The sequence below is a fragment of the Zeus faber genome (genome assembly GCF_960531495.2).
Source record: "Zeus faber genome assembly, chromosome: 10".
Taxonomy (NCBI): Eukaryota; Metazoa; Chordata; class Actinopteri; order Zeiformes; family Zeidae; genus Zeus; species Zeus faber.
The window spans coordinates 18721637-18738092 of NC_137199.1; the positions used below are offsets into that span (position 1 = coordinate 18721637).

Consider the following 16456-nt stretch of genomic DNA (forward strand, 5'->3'; position numbering starts at 1 on the left):
GGGTCTGGTGATCTCTTTACTTGGTAGCGAAGTTGCGATGAACTGGTTTCACTATTAATTGTGGTTGGGGAAAAAAGGTTTCTGAGCCGTAGGAATTGTAGAAGTTAGTCTTCAAATGTAAATCTTTTCCCAAATCCAATTTGTTTGGGAAAATCTGCTGACGTGAGTGACTGGCCTTATTTGCCAGCGAAGTGCACTATTGTTAATCACAAATAACTGTTCCAACAATATTGTGAAGCCGCAATACAGTGTTTTTCAACCGTCGTGCTCCAGCACATTTTTTCGCCTTGGACTTTAATTTCGGCCTCTCTAATTATTTTCAGTTTGAATCAAAGACTCACTCTTGATGGACTGATTTCTGACTCGCAAGTCATTGAAAATATTTGTTCTTGTTCTTGATTCTGGTCTTACATCATTACTCATAGGCCATAATAATAAGCGCGGCTCTACATGTTTCTGACGTGACGTCCTGTCTCCACAAACACTGCCATAGTATCTGGCTAGAGCTGACTCATTCTCTGCGCATCAGAGCTGTTTCATGCTTCATATTTCTTATGTGTGACCTCACTGAAGAGCACAAAGTGAAAAGGTTTTCTTTCAATCATGGATTTTGAAAACAGGAATAGAATCTCAAAGCATGTGCTGACCTTTGCAAAGTAATCAAACACTAGTCCCGGCCTTTCTCTGCCCACCACACAAATTTAGAAATATGGAACTTTGGGTGAGACTGCAGAGAGAAAGGAAGAAGTGAACGGAGTGACAGTGGAGAAGGACGTGGCTACCCTGCAAGGCTGCAAAGAGTGATGGTGACACTATTCAAATAAAGGAATATGTCAACCCTGCTCTTTTCTATGCTGTTTAGATGTGTTTGAGGGATGCCCAGACTGGGTTAGCTTACATTGTTTTTACAATACTGAGGTCATGTTTTGTCCATTATAGATTTCATATATTGTGCTTAAGCACTAAATAGTTTAATGAATTTTAATCTTTTTTTTTTTCTTGGTAATTGTATATTGACCTCTTGATATTTGAGAATGACCCAATATATAAAGGAAATACTTTGGTACCATAATGCAATTTTAGCAGAGAAAGGCCTCGACCAGTATTTCTGCTTTTTTTTTTGTTCCTCTATCTAATAATACAGATAAGTTATTTTTGTGAGCGTTGCCTCCTTTTTTGCACAAGCCTAGACAGTCCATCTAGTCCAGCGTCACTAAAGGCACACTTAAGTGGAAATGCGTAGCTGCTGCTTAACAGTGTGAATGCCACGCCTATCCTCAGCCTGTAATTACAGTAGTAGAAGTGAATCTGCCCAGTTATTTTCACTCATCAGTAATGCTCCTCTCCGTTGTGTTTCCCTGTGGGATGGCACTGCCCGGCAACATTTCACTTGCCTCTCGCTCTCTCTCTCATTCTCTCTGTCTCTGTCTCTGTCTCTCTCTCTGTCTGTCTGTCTCTCTCTCTCTCTCTCTCTGTCTCTCTCTCTCTCGCTCTCTCTCTCTCTCTCTTTCCCTCTCTCTCTCTCTCTCTCTTTCTCTGTCTCTCTCTCTCTTTCTCTGTCTCTCTCTCTCTCTCTCTCTCTCTCTCTCTGTCTCTCTCTCTCTCTCTCTCTCTCTCTCTCTCTCTCTCTCTCTTTCCCTCTCTCTCTCTCTCTCTCTCTCTCTCTCTCTCTCTCTCTCTCTCTCTCTCTCCCCTTATGAGTATGTACAGCTTTTTATGTAAATATAAAATCATGCCAAACTCCCCCTCCATTAAAACTATTCAGCAAAATTCTTATTTTATTTTAGCCCCGCCATCCCTGTCCCCATTTAGTGCTGTGTGGAATTAGCATCTGTTTATACTAATGGACCATGTGTTATCATTTCTATTCATTGGCTGAGGGGTATTGTTGGTGATTATGTTGCTATTAGTATAAAAGCAGTGCAGTACAGGATTTTTTTTTCTCCTAGAGGTTAAGGTGCTGCTCTATTCACTGCTGGACTTCGCGGGAGCCAAAAGCTTAAAGGCCAAAAAAAACAAAAAACAAGAAAAACCTCGCTAAATACACAAGGCGTACTCAAATTATGATTTGTCGATGGCCATAAAGATGGCATGGAGAAAAACTCTTCAGATAACTTTTATTTCCTACTTGATTTTCTGTTTTTTCATTGAGCCGTGTGTTGAGAGCTGAGTGCTTAATTGCTATCCTCAGTACCTTTTACAATATGTTGGACTGATGTTGCATCACCCACCCTGTTGCACTCTGCCTCCTGCTACTCTTCCGCAGGAGAGGGATCTCGCCCCAGCATTAGCAGTCACACCACAGGATGCCACCATTCGCTTCGAGGATGTCTACTTCGAATACCTGGAGGGCCAGAAAGTCCTCAACGGCGTGTCCTTCGAGGTGCCTGCTGGGAAGAAAGTGGCTATTGTCGGCGGAAGCGGGTCAGGGTAGGTGCCACAGGAACCCGCCCGGGGACTACGTTACACGAAACCCCACCACCCGCTGTGCTTGTTTACTATTGTGCTGATGGACGGACGGAATAATTGCTCTGTGTCTGATCGCAGGAAGAGCACCATTGTGCGTTTGCTGTTCCGTTTTTACGAGCCCGATCAGGGGAACATCTACATAGCGGGGCAGAACATCCGAGACGTTAGCCTGAACAGCTTGAGGAAGGCTGTGGGTGTGGTCCCACAGGTCAGAAATATACATTTTTTTATTTATCTATTCCTGTCTGTCTGTCTGTAATGGAAGCTAATTGGAGAATTATTGGAATTATTAATCAGTTATTCTGTGTTCAGTGCATACATATATAAATCATATAAGCTTTTTAAAATGTAATTTTAATACAATGAAATTGAAGTTGAATTCATTGTATACAACAAGGGGGCAGCATGCCTATTAGTCTGGAATCTCCGTTCATTTTCGATTTCCATGGGGCGTTACCAATGCAGACCAAAATGTCTCTGGATGCAATTGGATAGACCTTCAACCAATCAGAGCAACAAAACGTGTGACGTAGTGCTGAGCAAGTGAGTTGATTAATTATTCTTTGGCCAAATCCTGTCGGAAGTACGGCAAACACATCTTTCTTATCAAACCAACAAACGCTTTTAGAGAAAATGTACAGTCCAGTTCGTTATTATACTGTCGCAATAGCAAATTCAACAGACCGTTCCACATCAGGGTCAGCCATCTTGGTTGTTTACAAAAAGGCCTCAACAGCGCTGTTCTGCGTCGTCATTGTATCGAACCCTCCCTTTGAGATGAAGGGTTGATTGGCCCGACCCCGGCCTGTTTGAATGGAAGGGAGGCCAGACGTACTCTGCAGAGCAAATATTACAAGGAGCTGCAGATTGGTCTGGTTCCCAGGTTCGGGCAGCATAAAAGAACAGTGTAAAATTAGAAAGCACGAGAAGTAACCTGAATTCAGTCAAGCTTTCATTGCAGTTAGCTCACAATCTGATCTTAGCAGAACTGTATTTGTCATTGTATTTTTCTGCTTATTTATTCTTCTGCCCATTATTTCTACAGCTTTTATGTTTTTGGTTTTGTTTCTATCTTTGCAGCAAAAATATTGTCTGAACCTTTTATTTTATTTTATTTTTTTATTTTTTAGGATGCCGTTTTGTTCCACAACACCATCTACTACAACCTCCTGTACGGGAACATCGATGCTACGCCGGAGGAGGTGTACCTGGTATCACGTCTGGCGGGGCTCCACAATGCCATCCTGAAGATGCCCCATGGCTACAACACCCAAGTGGGGGAGCGGGGTCTCAAGCTCTCAGGTACGCCGCCCATGACCTTGGCCCGCCTGTGTCTGTAAGTTAGTCTGCAGAAATCGCAAGGATAAGCAGAGCTCTAACACAAAATCGCTTATATGTAAAATTGGAGAAGGGAAGTTAACCCCCAAAGTGGGGTTTTAGAGTGAGAATATGACACAAAAGAGAATTCCACTTCCCGCACTATGTCACATTAGGACAAATGTGAATGGAAATTGATGTCACGAAAGGAAATTGGCTTGTTGAGGGGAATAACAGTAATTTAACGAAGCATGCAGGGGAGATGCAGCAAAGCATTGTGTGTAGATAATATAGGATATGGGGAGAGTATTTTTATATTATGACCTTGGCCAGTCCAATCAGCGTCGGAACGGATGAAGACAGCCCCCCCTAAAGCGGGATATTAAAAACGAACTAAGAAAATATCAATTTATTTAATGGAGCTGTTCCCTGAACAAGACAGACACTGTGAGGAATTGAATGTACGAAAAACACTCAAACGATTCTATGGATCAGTAAGAAAAATGGATTTAAAGGTTAATTTTGTGGTGTTTTGTTTTTCCGTTTGTTTGTTTGTTTGTCAGGTGGACTATTCCCACTGCAAGGTTCCCTGAAACGAAAACACGTCCCTAATTAATCTGAAGTGATAAGATAAAAGCATTTAGTATATGGCTCATAGAGTCCGCCCATAATCCTGCGCCAAGTCAGTGTTCGACTCAACACAATTACTGGCAGCACAATTTGCTTTTTGTGGACCGAGTTAGCCAGTGAGTGAGGGAAATGAAGAGATGACTAAGTTCTCATTAATTTCACTCCTTCGGTACATGCCAGTGTGTGCACAAGTTAGTGGGCGGAGGGTGGTGACGGTCCGCAAGGTTTGTAACCTCCCGCACTGTTTTCTGCTGCTGGCGGTATTTAGATCCGCCTCACACCAGTTGCTCTGTGTGGGAAACATTTGTGTGACTTATATTAAATCTTTACCCACAATTAAGTAAAAGTCTGTTTTTACCAGTCAGGGGCCTAGAGTGTGAGTATCGTTGGCGTTTGAGGTAAATGCATCATAATAGCGCCCAAAAACAACAACAAAAAAAAAAAACTAGGCTTACTAGGTTTTTCTGCCCTGGCCCCTGGTCCCTGCTAATGTACATGTAATTTTTCCAGGTGGGGAGAAGCAGCGGGTGGCCATCGCTCGGGCGATACTAAAGAATCCTCCTATCCTTTTGTATGATGAAGCAACGTCCTCCTTGGATTCAATCACGGAAGAGGTGAGCGTGTAATGACACATGGCGGCTGACAGACAAGGCATAGACAGCATAAACAGTATACTGTATATCTATATATACAGTACTGTGAAAAGGTTTTAGGCACTTTTGAGAAAATGCTGTAACGCGAGGATGCTTTTAAAAATAATGCCATGAATAGTTTTTACTTTACATGCAAAATGTGATAAACAGAAAAAACCTTCATCAAATCAATATTTGGCGTGGCTACCCTTTGCCTTTAAATCAGCACCAATTCCCATTGGTACTGTACTATACGCTTATGTACAGTTTTTAAAGGTACTTGGCAAGTAGGTTCTTGGAGCATCAGCATCTTGGAGAACTTCATAGATTTAGGCTCAGGTCTCAATTGCTTCTGTCTGTTCATGTTATCCCAGACGGACTGGATGAGTGTTGACATCAGGGCTCTGTGGGGGCCATACCATCTGCTGCAGGACTCTTTGTTCTTCTTTTTGCTGAAGATTCTTCTTCATGACTCTGGCTCTGTTTGGAGTCGCTGTCATGCTACAGACCTATTGACACACTAATGCAGAAGATATAAAATAACCGTCTAAGACAAATGTTTTTGTGAAACATCTAAAGTGCCTAAAACTTTTGCCTTTGTGTGTGTGTGTGTGTGTCTGTCTGTCTGTCTGTCTGTCTGTCTGTCTGTCTGTCTGTCTGTCTGTCTGTCTGTCTGTCTGTCTGTCTGTCTGTCTGTCTGTGTGTGTGTGTGTGTGTGTGTGTGTGTGTGTGTACAGCGAACAACTGGCAATTGAGCTATAAGATGTAGGTGGCGGTCTGTCCTGCCTCATCTTTTAGCGATGTCCGTAACCCCGATCTCCATATGCGCGCGCGCACACACACCCCCACACATTACTTGAAGCCTGAAAGTTTTGTAAATAAGTTCATGATAAAAATCCTGAAAAAGAAAATCCTGAAAATGAATTCATAGTTGACGCTTTCATTTGTGCGGTGCGTATAATATAATATTGTATAACTTTTGTGACGGCTTTTTTTTTTTTTTTTATTATTAACCATGTGCATACATTTGAAAGGGGGAGTAGACTTTTATTAGTCTGTGAGAGCAGATATTGCGGAGCCACATTATGTTGACTTAACACACACACACACACACACACACACACAGATATACTGTTCATGACGCTGGGATAGAATTCCATGTATGTGTGTATATAATATACATTTTTCTGTCTCGAGAGATTTTTTTTCTGTGAATGTCAATGGCTAATGTTTTTGATTGTCATTGTACACCTTGCCAGTCTGTTGTTTACCTGTTTGTGCCTTTCTTTTCTTTTTTTTTAAGACCATTCTGAGCTCAATGAAGGAGATGGTGAAGGACAGGACATCGATGTTCATTGCCCACAGGCTGTCCACAATCGTAGACGCTGATGAGATTATAGTACTCAATCAAGTAAGGAAACCGTTGACTTCTTATATCTGTATTTCAAGCGTACCCAATAAATGTTGGATTATTATTATTTTTCCATCAACAGCCCATTACGCGACTTGTGGTTTACTCAATTTAACAGCAGGCTCTGTTAATTACCAGCCCAATTAGACAGTTGTGCCTTGATGAGGGACAGCAACCTTCACACCGCCTGACCTCCAGTGCCTTCTCATGGCCAGTAATGGGGATCTCGCCAGTAAACTAAATTTTTGCCACTTATTTGTTTTCGCTTACCTTTCCCCTTCCAAGTATGAGATGAAAATAGTTTGCTCCGTGTGCTCTCGAGCTCCGCTCATTAAGCCGAACAACAACAGGGCACTGTTCGTTAAGCAAATGTATTATTTTCTCCATAAACGCTCATTAGAGCACTCAGACTCAATTGGTTGATTTTGTCAGATGGCACAGTGGAAAGAGTCTTGTTTGTCACCATGACTAATATTTTATGGGCCAGCTTCCCAGACACTGATGAGGCCTCGTCCTGGACTAAAATTGTCTCTCAATGGACGTCTCCATTCAAATGTTTATTTTTATTTTTTTCTCTTACCGTTTTGGCTTAATCTGCCCAATCTAACATGGCAAAAAAAGGTCAAAATCCTAACCCTCTAGGAAAATAATAAGATGTTATGCAAGAATAAAACAGACATCTCTCATGCCAGACATGAAGAGCATAACTGTAGGCTTTTACAAAAATGAAGACATGCAAGACGGTAAGTTGTATTGGTATCTACAGAGCCGTGGTAAATTAGTGGCGCGCAGCGCAGGTAAGGTGACGTTAACCGTCTACGCCGGAATCGGGAGGCGATAAAGTGAGAAGTGTTGGTTTCTTTGAACCGCAGAAGACGAGCGCGTTTTTCTCTCCCCGCGCCGCCGACGCCCGCGTTTCCAGCGTCAGATGGCGGGGATCAGAGGGTCGTGGCAAGGAGGCATGTTCACGTGTGATGTCGCCATGGCATTCGCTGGTGTCATCAGCTGAGGACTGCCTGGGGGTGCTCATTAAAATAACTAGTCGGAGCAATCACGTGCTCATCTCGTGCGCGATAAAGACAATCCCAACACCTCTACGTGGCGCTCCCGGGAGTCGGGGGCGTGGTGGGTGGGTGGGTGGGGGGGGGGGGGGGTGGTGTCTTTATTCGTGTTTGACTGTGTGGGAGGGAGGTCGACGGGCCTGCGTGTGCCCACGGTTTTGCGGCAGGAAGAGAACAGTTGTTTAGGAGGTGGCAGGAGGGAGGGGATGGGCAGCTCTCTGGGGGCGGGGTTGGCTGCGAGTCGCCGTAGTTTTCCACAGTGTTTGGTGGTCACAAAGAGCCGCCAGCCACACAACTTCATATTCACGTCTCGTTCCATTTTTTACCTTCATTCAAGTTGTAGTGCTTCTTTTATTTATTTTTTTTTTTTTTTGGTGCATGAATCGGCCGAGACTAATCTTCGCCTTTATCTCTCGTGTTTCCTTTGTTCTCGTCGGGTGTTTCTAATTCCTTGTCCTTTCTCCGCCAGGGCAAAGTGGCGGAGCGGGGGAACCACCACACGCTCCTCGGCACCCCGGGCAGTTTGTACGCAGACCTGTGGAACACCCAGAACAGCAAGATCCTCCGCGGCGACAGTGACGGCGCCGACAAGCCCCCGGCCGAGCGCCCGTCCTCCAAGGAGGAGGAGAGGAGGAAGTTACAGGAGGAGATCCTCAACAGCGTGAAGGGATGCGGCAATTGCTCCTGCTGAGACCCCATGGCGCAATGGCCGCTGCCGCCTTCTCGTCCTACTCCTCACAGATGGACTCCCCGGCCCGTTAGCTGTTGGAATTCGACCACCCCCCCCCACCCCTAAAATCACGTCACAGCTCCGCCATCTCCTTCCAGGAAATAAAAAAAAAAATAGGCCATCGGCCGCCTATGTTGAGAAGCAGGAGAAGCGGTTGAGGGATGGAGTCTCACTGGCCTAGGTTCAGGGACTGCGTTCCTCCGCCGGTTGCCTAAGCCGAAGCTGTGTGTGTGTGTGTGTGTGTGTGTGTGTGTGTGTGTGTGTGTGTGTGTGTGTGTGTGTGTGTGTGTGTGTGTGTGTGTGTGTGTGTGTGTGTGTGTGTGTGTGTGTGTGTGTGTGTGTGTGTGCGCGCCTGCCTGACGTCTCCCTTTGACATCAGGTCTCGTGAACCGGCAGCGATCTCTCACCGACGCCGGACGTGAGCGCGCACGTAATGGTTGACACGTGCGCCATCCGTGTGGCCGATCTACTAAGTTTGTTTAAAATAATTTTTAAATTATGTTTCCGTTGAATTTCAAACTGTCATTAGCTTTAAAGATGCAACTATATGTGACTATGTTAATATGATCTTCTCTGATTACAAAGATGACACGCATCATCTGTTTGTTTCAACTCCCCTGATGTACATTACAGGTTTTTGAATAAACGGATGTTCTATTAATAACTTGCAAAAGATGATTTGCGAGTCTTATCGAGATGTTATCGCGATGTGTGAATATTCAAATTTACTGAGCTGTGAACAACTCGCGTGTGTTACAATCACAGAAGTCATACGCAAATAACCCAAACGGATTATGAATGGATTACACCACAGTCACTCAGAATCAGAATCATCTTTATTGCCAATTAGGTACAAGGGTTTCGTCTCGGCGTTGACAGTGCTTGGTGTACAAGCATTGTACGTTGGAAAATAAACTGGAATAAGTTATGATGGTCGAAGTTTCTAAGACTTTCTGGTTTGTAATTTTTTTGAGGGCTTATTCGTTGTTGTACGCTTGGGGAATGAGCGGTATAATGGAAACCTTCATGTGCGTACATGAAGGGAATCAATAATTACTGCTGCACACTATCTTTAAACCCTGTGTAGCCGTCTGCTATGTTTTGAAAAGTAACCGCAGCTCTTCTGGATATAAAATGTTTCCTTCGTCGTTTCAGTCTCTAGACTTTTGGGAGGATAGCTGATAATCCAGCCCTTGAGGCGAGGCGCCTGTAGTCTAGTGTTGCCCCCGAGAAGACCATAACAAAAAAGCAGGGATCCAAGGTGACGCGCGGAGCCCTGATGGCTTGGTAATGCGGCTGCCAGCACCTCCGAAAAGGAAGTCGCACGTTAGATATGAAAGTAGGATCTGCTTGGAAGGAAAACCCAAACCGGATGATTACTGGTTGGACTGGGGCTCCTTTCATGTGTCGGATGACTTGGTTGATGACTTCATGTTAATGGAGTCCCTCTAATCTAACCTAGGAAGAGATTATGAGGCAATTCATTAGTGGCTCTTGACAATGTTCCACGACTGCTTCTAACAGATTAATTAGCTTATTATTCAATGGACATTTTTTCTACTATGACCTTTTTATATATATATATATATATATATATATTTCATTGTGTGTGAAAATAATTGATTTCCTTAATGTAGCTTCAGAAACAGTCTTCATGGACTGTTTTAAGTTTATTGAGCAATAGAAACGCACAGGATGAGTATTTTCTGTTTCCCTTGTTATAAACGACATCACGTATCTGTGTGTGTGTGCATGTGTGTGTGTGCGCGCGCGCGATTAGTGCTGTAGGGAGCTGTTTGTGTTTCTACAGAATGTAATGAGGAAACCATCTCCCTGTTTAGCATGCGGCGGAATACAGCCGCAAAGGCAGACAGACACACAAAGGCCTCTAATAACATGCTTAATATGGACTGCAGCAGGAGAGTCATCCCTTAATGCAAACCACGGCCTTCAGATCTCCTGTCTTTAAAGGGGGTGGGTTTTGTATGAAGAATGGCCTGGTTATTTGGATTGGGATGTTGTGTTCTCGTTGTGCATGTCAGTGCACGGTCTCCGCCATACCGTAGCATGTTGGGGGGGAAACGTGCGCGTTATTCCCTGTGGTAATTCAATAAGATATTTAATATGTAGAACCCGCTCTTTTTTAGCGGACTGACCCTGCTTCGTTTGCAACGTTCCAAGGCGGACAGGTGAAGAGTTCAGTTACACACACACACACACACACACACTCCCCCCCACCCCCCCCGTGAGCCTCCCGTGGCCTGTTGATGAGGTCCGATGCATTCTTTTTCATCACGATAAAAGACAGAATAGACCACGACTGAGGGCTCTCCCTCTGCACAAGACAACCAGCTCACCCCCACATCCCACTACAATGGAACTAGTATGTGGCCGAAGGCGTCTACGCCTTGATAAATATGCATCAATGCCTCTGAGAAGACGTAGTTATTTCCACCGTTTTGTGTGGGAGTGGAAATTTATGTGTGTAATCCCTGTGTACTATCTCGATGCTTCTGGTCAAAATGGAAATGAATATTCACATATGCTTACGCACACTCGATAAAGTCAATAAATGCACATGTGGTGGTTTTACAATCTCCAGACATCTACTGTATGGTGCAGATGATGCAGCCTTTGAGCAGAGCCCGCATGATGCAGGCTAGGATACAACCCTGTATGTGTGCTTTCTTCCACTGCCACACTTTTACATTTCCCATCTTGCCTTGCAGCCTCCAATGCATATAGATGAATGTTGTTTTGTGTGTATGGGAAAAATCCATTGACTCACACCACGTTAATGACAATTCTTTCAATGAAAAAATCAGCCAAGTCCAAGGCAAACAGACTGCCATAAAAATCAAGGACTCCAAAACAGAAAGGCAAGGTGATAATGGTCCAAGGTCTTGGTCTGATATACCCGGAACACACCTTTTCTCCCGATTTCGATCAGTCCACACGAAAGGAACCCAAGCCCCATATTAATTAGTCGCTATTGTGAAGGCAAAGATTGAATACGTTGAGGTTAATAATGATCCCAGCGATCCCAATAATTCCAGATTCCTCATATGAGCAGCTTTGTTTAAAATAAGCTTATACACGTTTTATTTCTTATGTGACAAGTTATAAATTCTCTGGGAAATACTGTATTCATTTTGGGTGTATTATGAGTTCATATAATGATAATATAATATAGATAATGATAATATAGACCTAGACCTGGAAGACCTTTGTTTCTGTCAAATGTCCATACTACAGCCAAAAGTCAATGGGACTTCAAGGGCCTTCTGAGTTATGAAGAAAATGTATAGTTATCAACTGTATTTTATACTTCTGGTGACATGTTTATATCAATCATTGGTAGATTTGAGAACCCCCCCCCCCATTTTCATTTAGTTACAGCGATTTTATTGATTTCTAGATTTTGGCCGATCATTCGTGATTGGATTAACATACTGTTGCATTGATTGCAGGGCTTTCAAACTCAAATAAAAAAGCTGCAGTGTCTTTTTTCTACTTTCTGATGAGCGATATCAGAAATATAAAATCAGATATATAAAAAAAATTCCAAAAGTTTTGCTGGGCAGCCTCTGGGAATGTCTCAATAAGCCATTTTATATCATCGTTCCTCTGAGATTGGAGCCATAATGTACGTTTCTTTTAGAGTCATAAAGTGAGAAAGATTAACCAAAACAAGAAAAGGTTGATTATGTCTTTGGAGTTATGAAAGCCACCATCATGTGTGAACTAACCTCTGGTGTCTCTGCCGTGCTGAGAGTCACCTGCGCACGTTGTTGGAGTTGGTATTTTAAGCAGCGTGGGTATAATTCATGTTGCTGTGGAGATCATTTGCACAAGGCCTTGTGCTTGAAATGCCAAAAGAAAACAGTTCTAATTTTAAAAATTGCCTTTCAGATATCACCAAGGTAATGTAAAGGGTAAAGTGATGTTTTCGCTGTGTGCGTGCATGTGATTCGCTGTTTGAGAATGCTTGCAGACTTGAGCGTGTGTGTGTGCGTGTGCGGGAACATGTGAACATGTTAGCCGTAAAGTATGTATTCAGATAAGGGACATGTCAATGCAGGTGCATCGGTCAAATATGGAAGTGAATGCTATCCATGTATTTAAAAGCTGCTTTAATCCCATTTGACCTTCAGGCTTAGACCTTTTTATCGCATTCGCTGTGGCAGCTGAATGTATTCTACCATAAGGCTAACCATTCCCGATGTCAACAATATCCTTTTGGATCAATTCATTTTTTAATTTAATCTAATCGAATCACATCTTGCAGCTTTTTAATTCTGTTATTTAACTTATAAATTATAAATATATTAATCGTAAGTCAAAGGCACCCCAGCCAGTTTTTGACTGGAATTGCCAATTTGTTTAATCCACTCGCATGATTTATATTTACAATTCAAGTTTGTGAGGTCAAGTTTGTTTACACTGTGGTTTTACAAAGTATTCAGACCCCTTAATTTTTTGCACACTTTATTTGTTGTATATGTAATTTTAAATTGATAAAATTGTCATTTTTGCCCATCAATCTACATGCAATAGCTAACAATGAAATAATTGTTGGTTATTGAGTGTGGAAAAATGTTTTTAGAAATTTTTGCAAATGTATTAAAAATTGAAAACTGAAATCCATAACTTACATACAGTAAGTATTCAGACACATTGCCGTGGCGCTCATTGTGGTCAGGTGCATCCTGTTCGCTTTAACTGTCCTTGAGATGTGTCTAGAACTTGATTTGAGTCCACCTGTGGCAAATTGACTCAATAATGATGAACTGGAAGGAATTTGGAACCGTCCTGGTCAGGGAGGTGATCCTTGATCAGGGAGGTGATCAAAAACCCAGCGCTTCTGAAGCCCTCCCCATGGGGAGATTGAGAACCTGCTGGGAGGACAACCACCTCAGCAGCTCTCAGTCAATCAGTCCTTTATGGTAGAGTGGTCGGACGGCCACTCCTGGGTAAAAGGCATGTAATAGCCCGCCACGCCCACTTGGTCTTTTAAATGCCAAACGGCAAGAGAGATGAGAGATTTCAGTTAAATGCCAAACGGCATTTTAAGGACTCTGAGAGCATGAGGAAAAAGATTCTCTGGTCTGAGGAGACAAAAGTTTGAACTTTTTGGGCGGGACTCCAAGCACAGTGTCTGGCGAACGCCAGGCACCGGTCGTCACCTGGAGAACACCATCCCTATGGTGATGCATGGTGGTAGCAGCATCGTGCTATGGGGGCTGTTTTTCAGGGGCAGGGACGGGGAGACTGGTTAGAATTGAGGGAAGGGAGAATGCAGCCAAATACAGAGTGATCCTTGAAGAGCCCCAGAGCGCACGCGACCTCAGACCGGGGCGACGGTTCACCCTTCAGTGTGACGATGCGACCTGACCCCAAGCCATAGCCCGGCCTTGAACCCCATCGAACATCTCTGCAGAGACCTGAAGATGTTCGGTTCACATGCCACTTTAAATGCACATATCTGTATATACATAGGCATATTCCTTCTAGCTATTCCATTTTATTTCAATTTATTTTTTATTGTATTTTATTCTATATATTTTTTATCTTATTCTATAAGTATTCCACTTACTGTATTACGTTTTAGGAGTCAGTTAGTCGGTCTATTAGAAAGGAATTTTCTACTTTTTATTTTATTTTTGTACTTTTTCCTAGGACTTATTGTGTGCTATCACCGGGTGCGTTGCATTACATTTCACTGCATATATGTATGGAAGTATGTATATGTATGTGACAAATAAAAATCTTGAATCTTGAATCTTGAATCACAGACGCTACCCGTCCAACCTGACGGAGCTTGAGAGGATTCTGCCTGATTTGATTTTTTATAAATTTGTAAAAATTTCTAAAAATGTGTTCTTTCACTTTGTCATTGCTGTCGTTATTGGGTGTAGATGGTTTAAAAAAAAAAAGGCAATTGTCTCCATTTTAAAATGACATCTACAATCTTTGCCTTGTTATTTTATCTTTTTATGCCCACTATGTAGTTGATGACTGTCATGCGCTAAGAATTTCATTGTACTGAAGGACCTTGTGTTGTGCTGTACACTTGACTTATAAAACACTTTGAACTTTGAACACAAAGCATGCCGTACAGTATGTCCCTTAATCACCGTGGTTGGTGTCTCAGGGGCCTCACCGGCCCAAATTTTAGAGAAACCGCCACCGGCATCCCCTGGCCTTAGAATTTACAAATACAGTAGTGTTGGAAATAAAATAAAAATAAATTTAAAAATAAATAAAATGTCCAGCGGTTAGTAAAAAGAAAAAAAATTAAAATCTGCAAATGCTTTGTGACATAGAAAGACATCAGATTAGTGAGGATGACTATCATCTTTCGACATTGTTTTGAAATGACAAAATCGTGCTTATTTATTTATTCAATCACTGAACCATTCTTTTTCGGATTCAGTGGGGAATGCAGCTCTCGCTGGGTGGTGGTGGTGGTGGGCACTGAGGGACCGGGAACATCTCAAGTGAGTGTGCGCCCCCCCCCCCCCAAATGCTGGTGTTTTTGACAAGTAGCACGAGCAGGCTCTGTAATCCACCCCCTCCGTACACGAGTAGCCCGTTCATTATTGATGGCGTCGCCGCAGCCGCCCCGCCGCGACCCGGTGCTATTCGGAGCGCGGCGCTCTACCTGATTTGCTCGGCGCCTGGCCTCGCGTCGGCTTCGCCCGCGCGCGCTCATAGGTCGGACGGAGAAGGGATCGGCGGCGCGCGCGCTCACGGGACCGCGCGCGGCGAAGAGGGGGAGAGGTCCAGCTGCAAAAAAAAAAACAAAAAAAAACAAAAAAACAAAAAAAAAAAAACAACAAAAAAAAAAACCAAAAAAAAGGAGGAAAGAAGGAAGGAAGGAAGGAAGGAAGGAGGGGGGAAAAAGAAACAACAACAAAAAAAAAAAAAAAAAAAAACCCCAGACACCGACAGTACGACAACGGCAACACGGAGCGCCCCGCGGAGAAAAAAAAAAAAAAGGTAGATAGGCGCCGCGAACCGCGAGTTTCAGAGCGGCGGCGGGCCTCCGTGGAACGCTCCGAAAAGCGGAGGGGTGTGGGTGGAGGAGGGGTGTGGGTGTGGGTGGGGGGGGGGGGACAACGTCGTCGCGCGCCGCCCCGGTGCGGTCGGTTCCTGGAATACGAATTTCTTCCGTTAATTGAAAAAGGAGAAAAAAAAAATGGAGCGGCCGCCGCGGAGAGGAGGCTCGGGCGGGCTCCATCACTGAGAGGCGCGTCCACCTGCTGTTCGGCGGAGGCCCCGCGCTGCCGCTGCCGCTGCCGCTGCCGCCGCCGCCGCCGCTGCCGCCGCTGCCGCCGCCGCCGCCGCCGCCGCCGCTGGTGGCGGAGACGCGGTGGGGAAGGGTCCGCGGTGCTGATGGTGCCGTCTTGGAGGAGCTGAAGGAGCCCGTTGCGACGGAAAAAAAAAAACGCAGTTCGGGCGCACACGCTGTTGAGGTAAAACGCTGTTACGCTGCCCGCGCGGCGTGTTGTCGGGAGGGGGGCGGGGGGGGGGGGCGGTTGGATGTGGTGTGTGTTATGCAGCTGGATGTGCACATGTACGGCGCTATTCCCGTGATATTCGCCGGCCCTTTTTCTTAAATGTAACATCGGAATATGCGGCGTAGCAGCAGCAGCAGCAGCAGCAGCCTCAGCCTCCCTCCCCGGGACAAGCTGCCGTAGCCCGGATCCGTCCGTCTCTGCTCCATCGATTACCATATTGTCGGCGAAAGGAGAAAAACACCCCCCCCCGTCCCCCCCGTCCCCACTTATTTACACCTCTGCTCGGACCCGTAAATACCGCACGAATGTACTTTTACCACGTGTGGCTCGTCCGGATCGGAACCAGGTTACGGCAGCGTCGCCTTAAAAGCGGCAGTTTATTATTACTATTATTATTTTTGTTATTTTTTTTGGCCCGCGGACGTCATTTTGAATCAATGTTACGCGTCCCGATCTGTGCACCCCCCCCCCAAAAAAAATAAAATATATATATAAATACATATAAATACAAATAAATTAAAAATAAATAAATAAAAGGGGGTTGAGTGAACGGGAATAATCTACGCTCCGACGTGATCAATGATTCATGAATGGGTAAATGAAACCCGAAGGGGGACGGCGTATCCACAGCTAGGCCGACGCGCTGCCACTTAACTGCGATATGGCGAATAAATGATTTATTA

General features: G+C 44.2%; 1 protein-coding gene across 1 annotated transcript in view; it reads left to right on the forward strand.

Moving 5' to 3' along the window:
* Window positions 1-9203, forward strand: part of abcb7 (ATP-binding cassette, sub-family B (MDR/TAP), member 7) — a 34838-nt gene extending 25635 nt beyond the window's left edge. The window contains exons 11-16 of the mRNA XM_080007592.1: window positions 2267-2430; window positions 2548-2677; window positions 3600-3771; window positions 4927-5030; window positions 6352-6459; window positions 7990-9203. Coding sequence (XP_079863718.1) covers window positions 2267-2430; window positions 2548-2677; window positions 3600-3771; window positions 4927-5030; window positions 6352-6459; window positions 7990-8211 — 900 coding nt within the window. The 3' untranslated portion in view covers window positions 8212-9203. The remainder of the gene's footprint in view (window positions 1-2266; window positions 2431-2547; window positions 2678-3599; window positions 3772-4926; window positions 5031-6351; window positions 6460-7989) is intronic.
* The last annotated feature ends 7253 nt before the right edge of the window (window positions 9204-16456 follow it).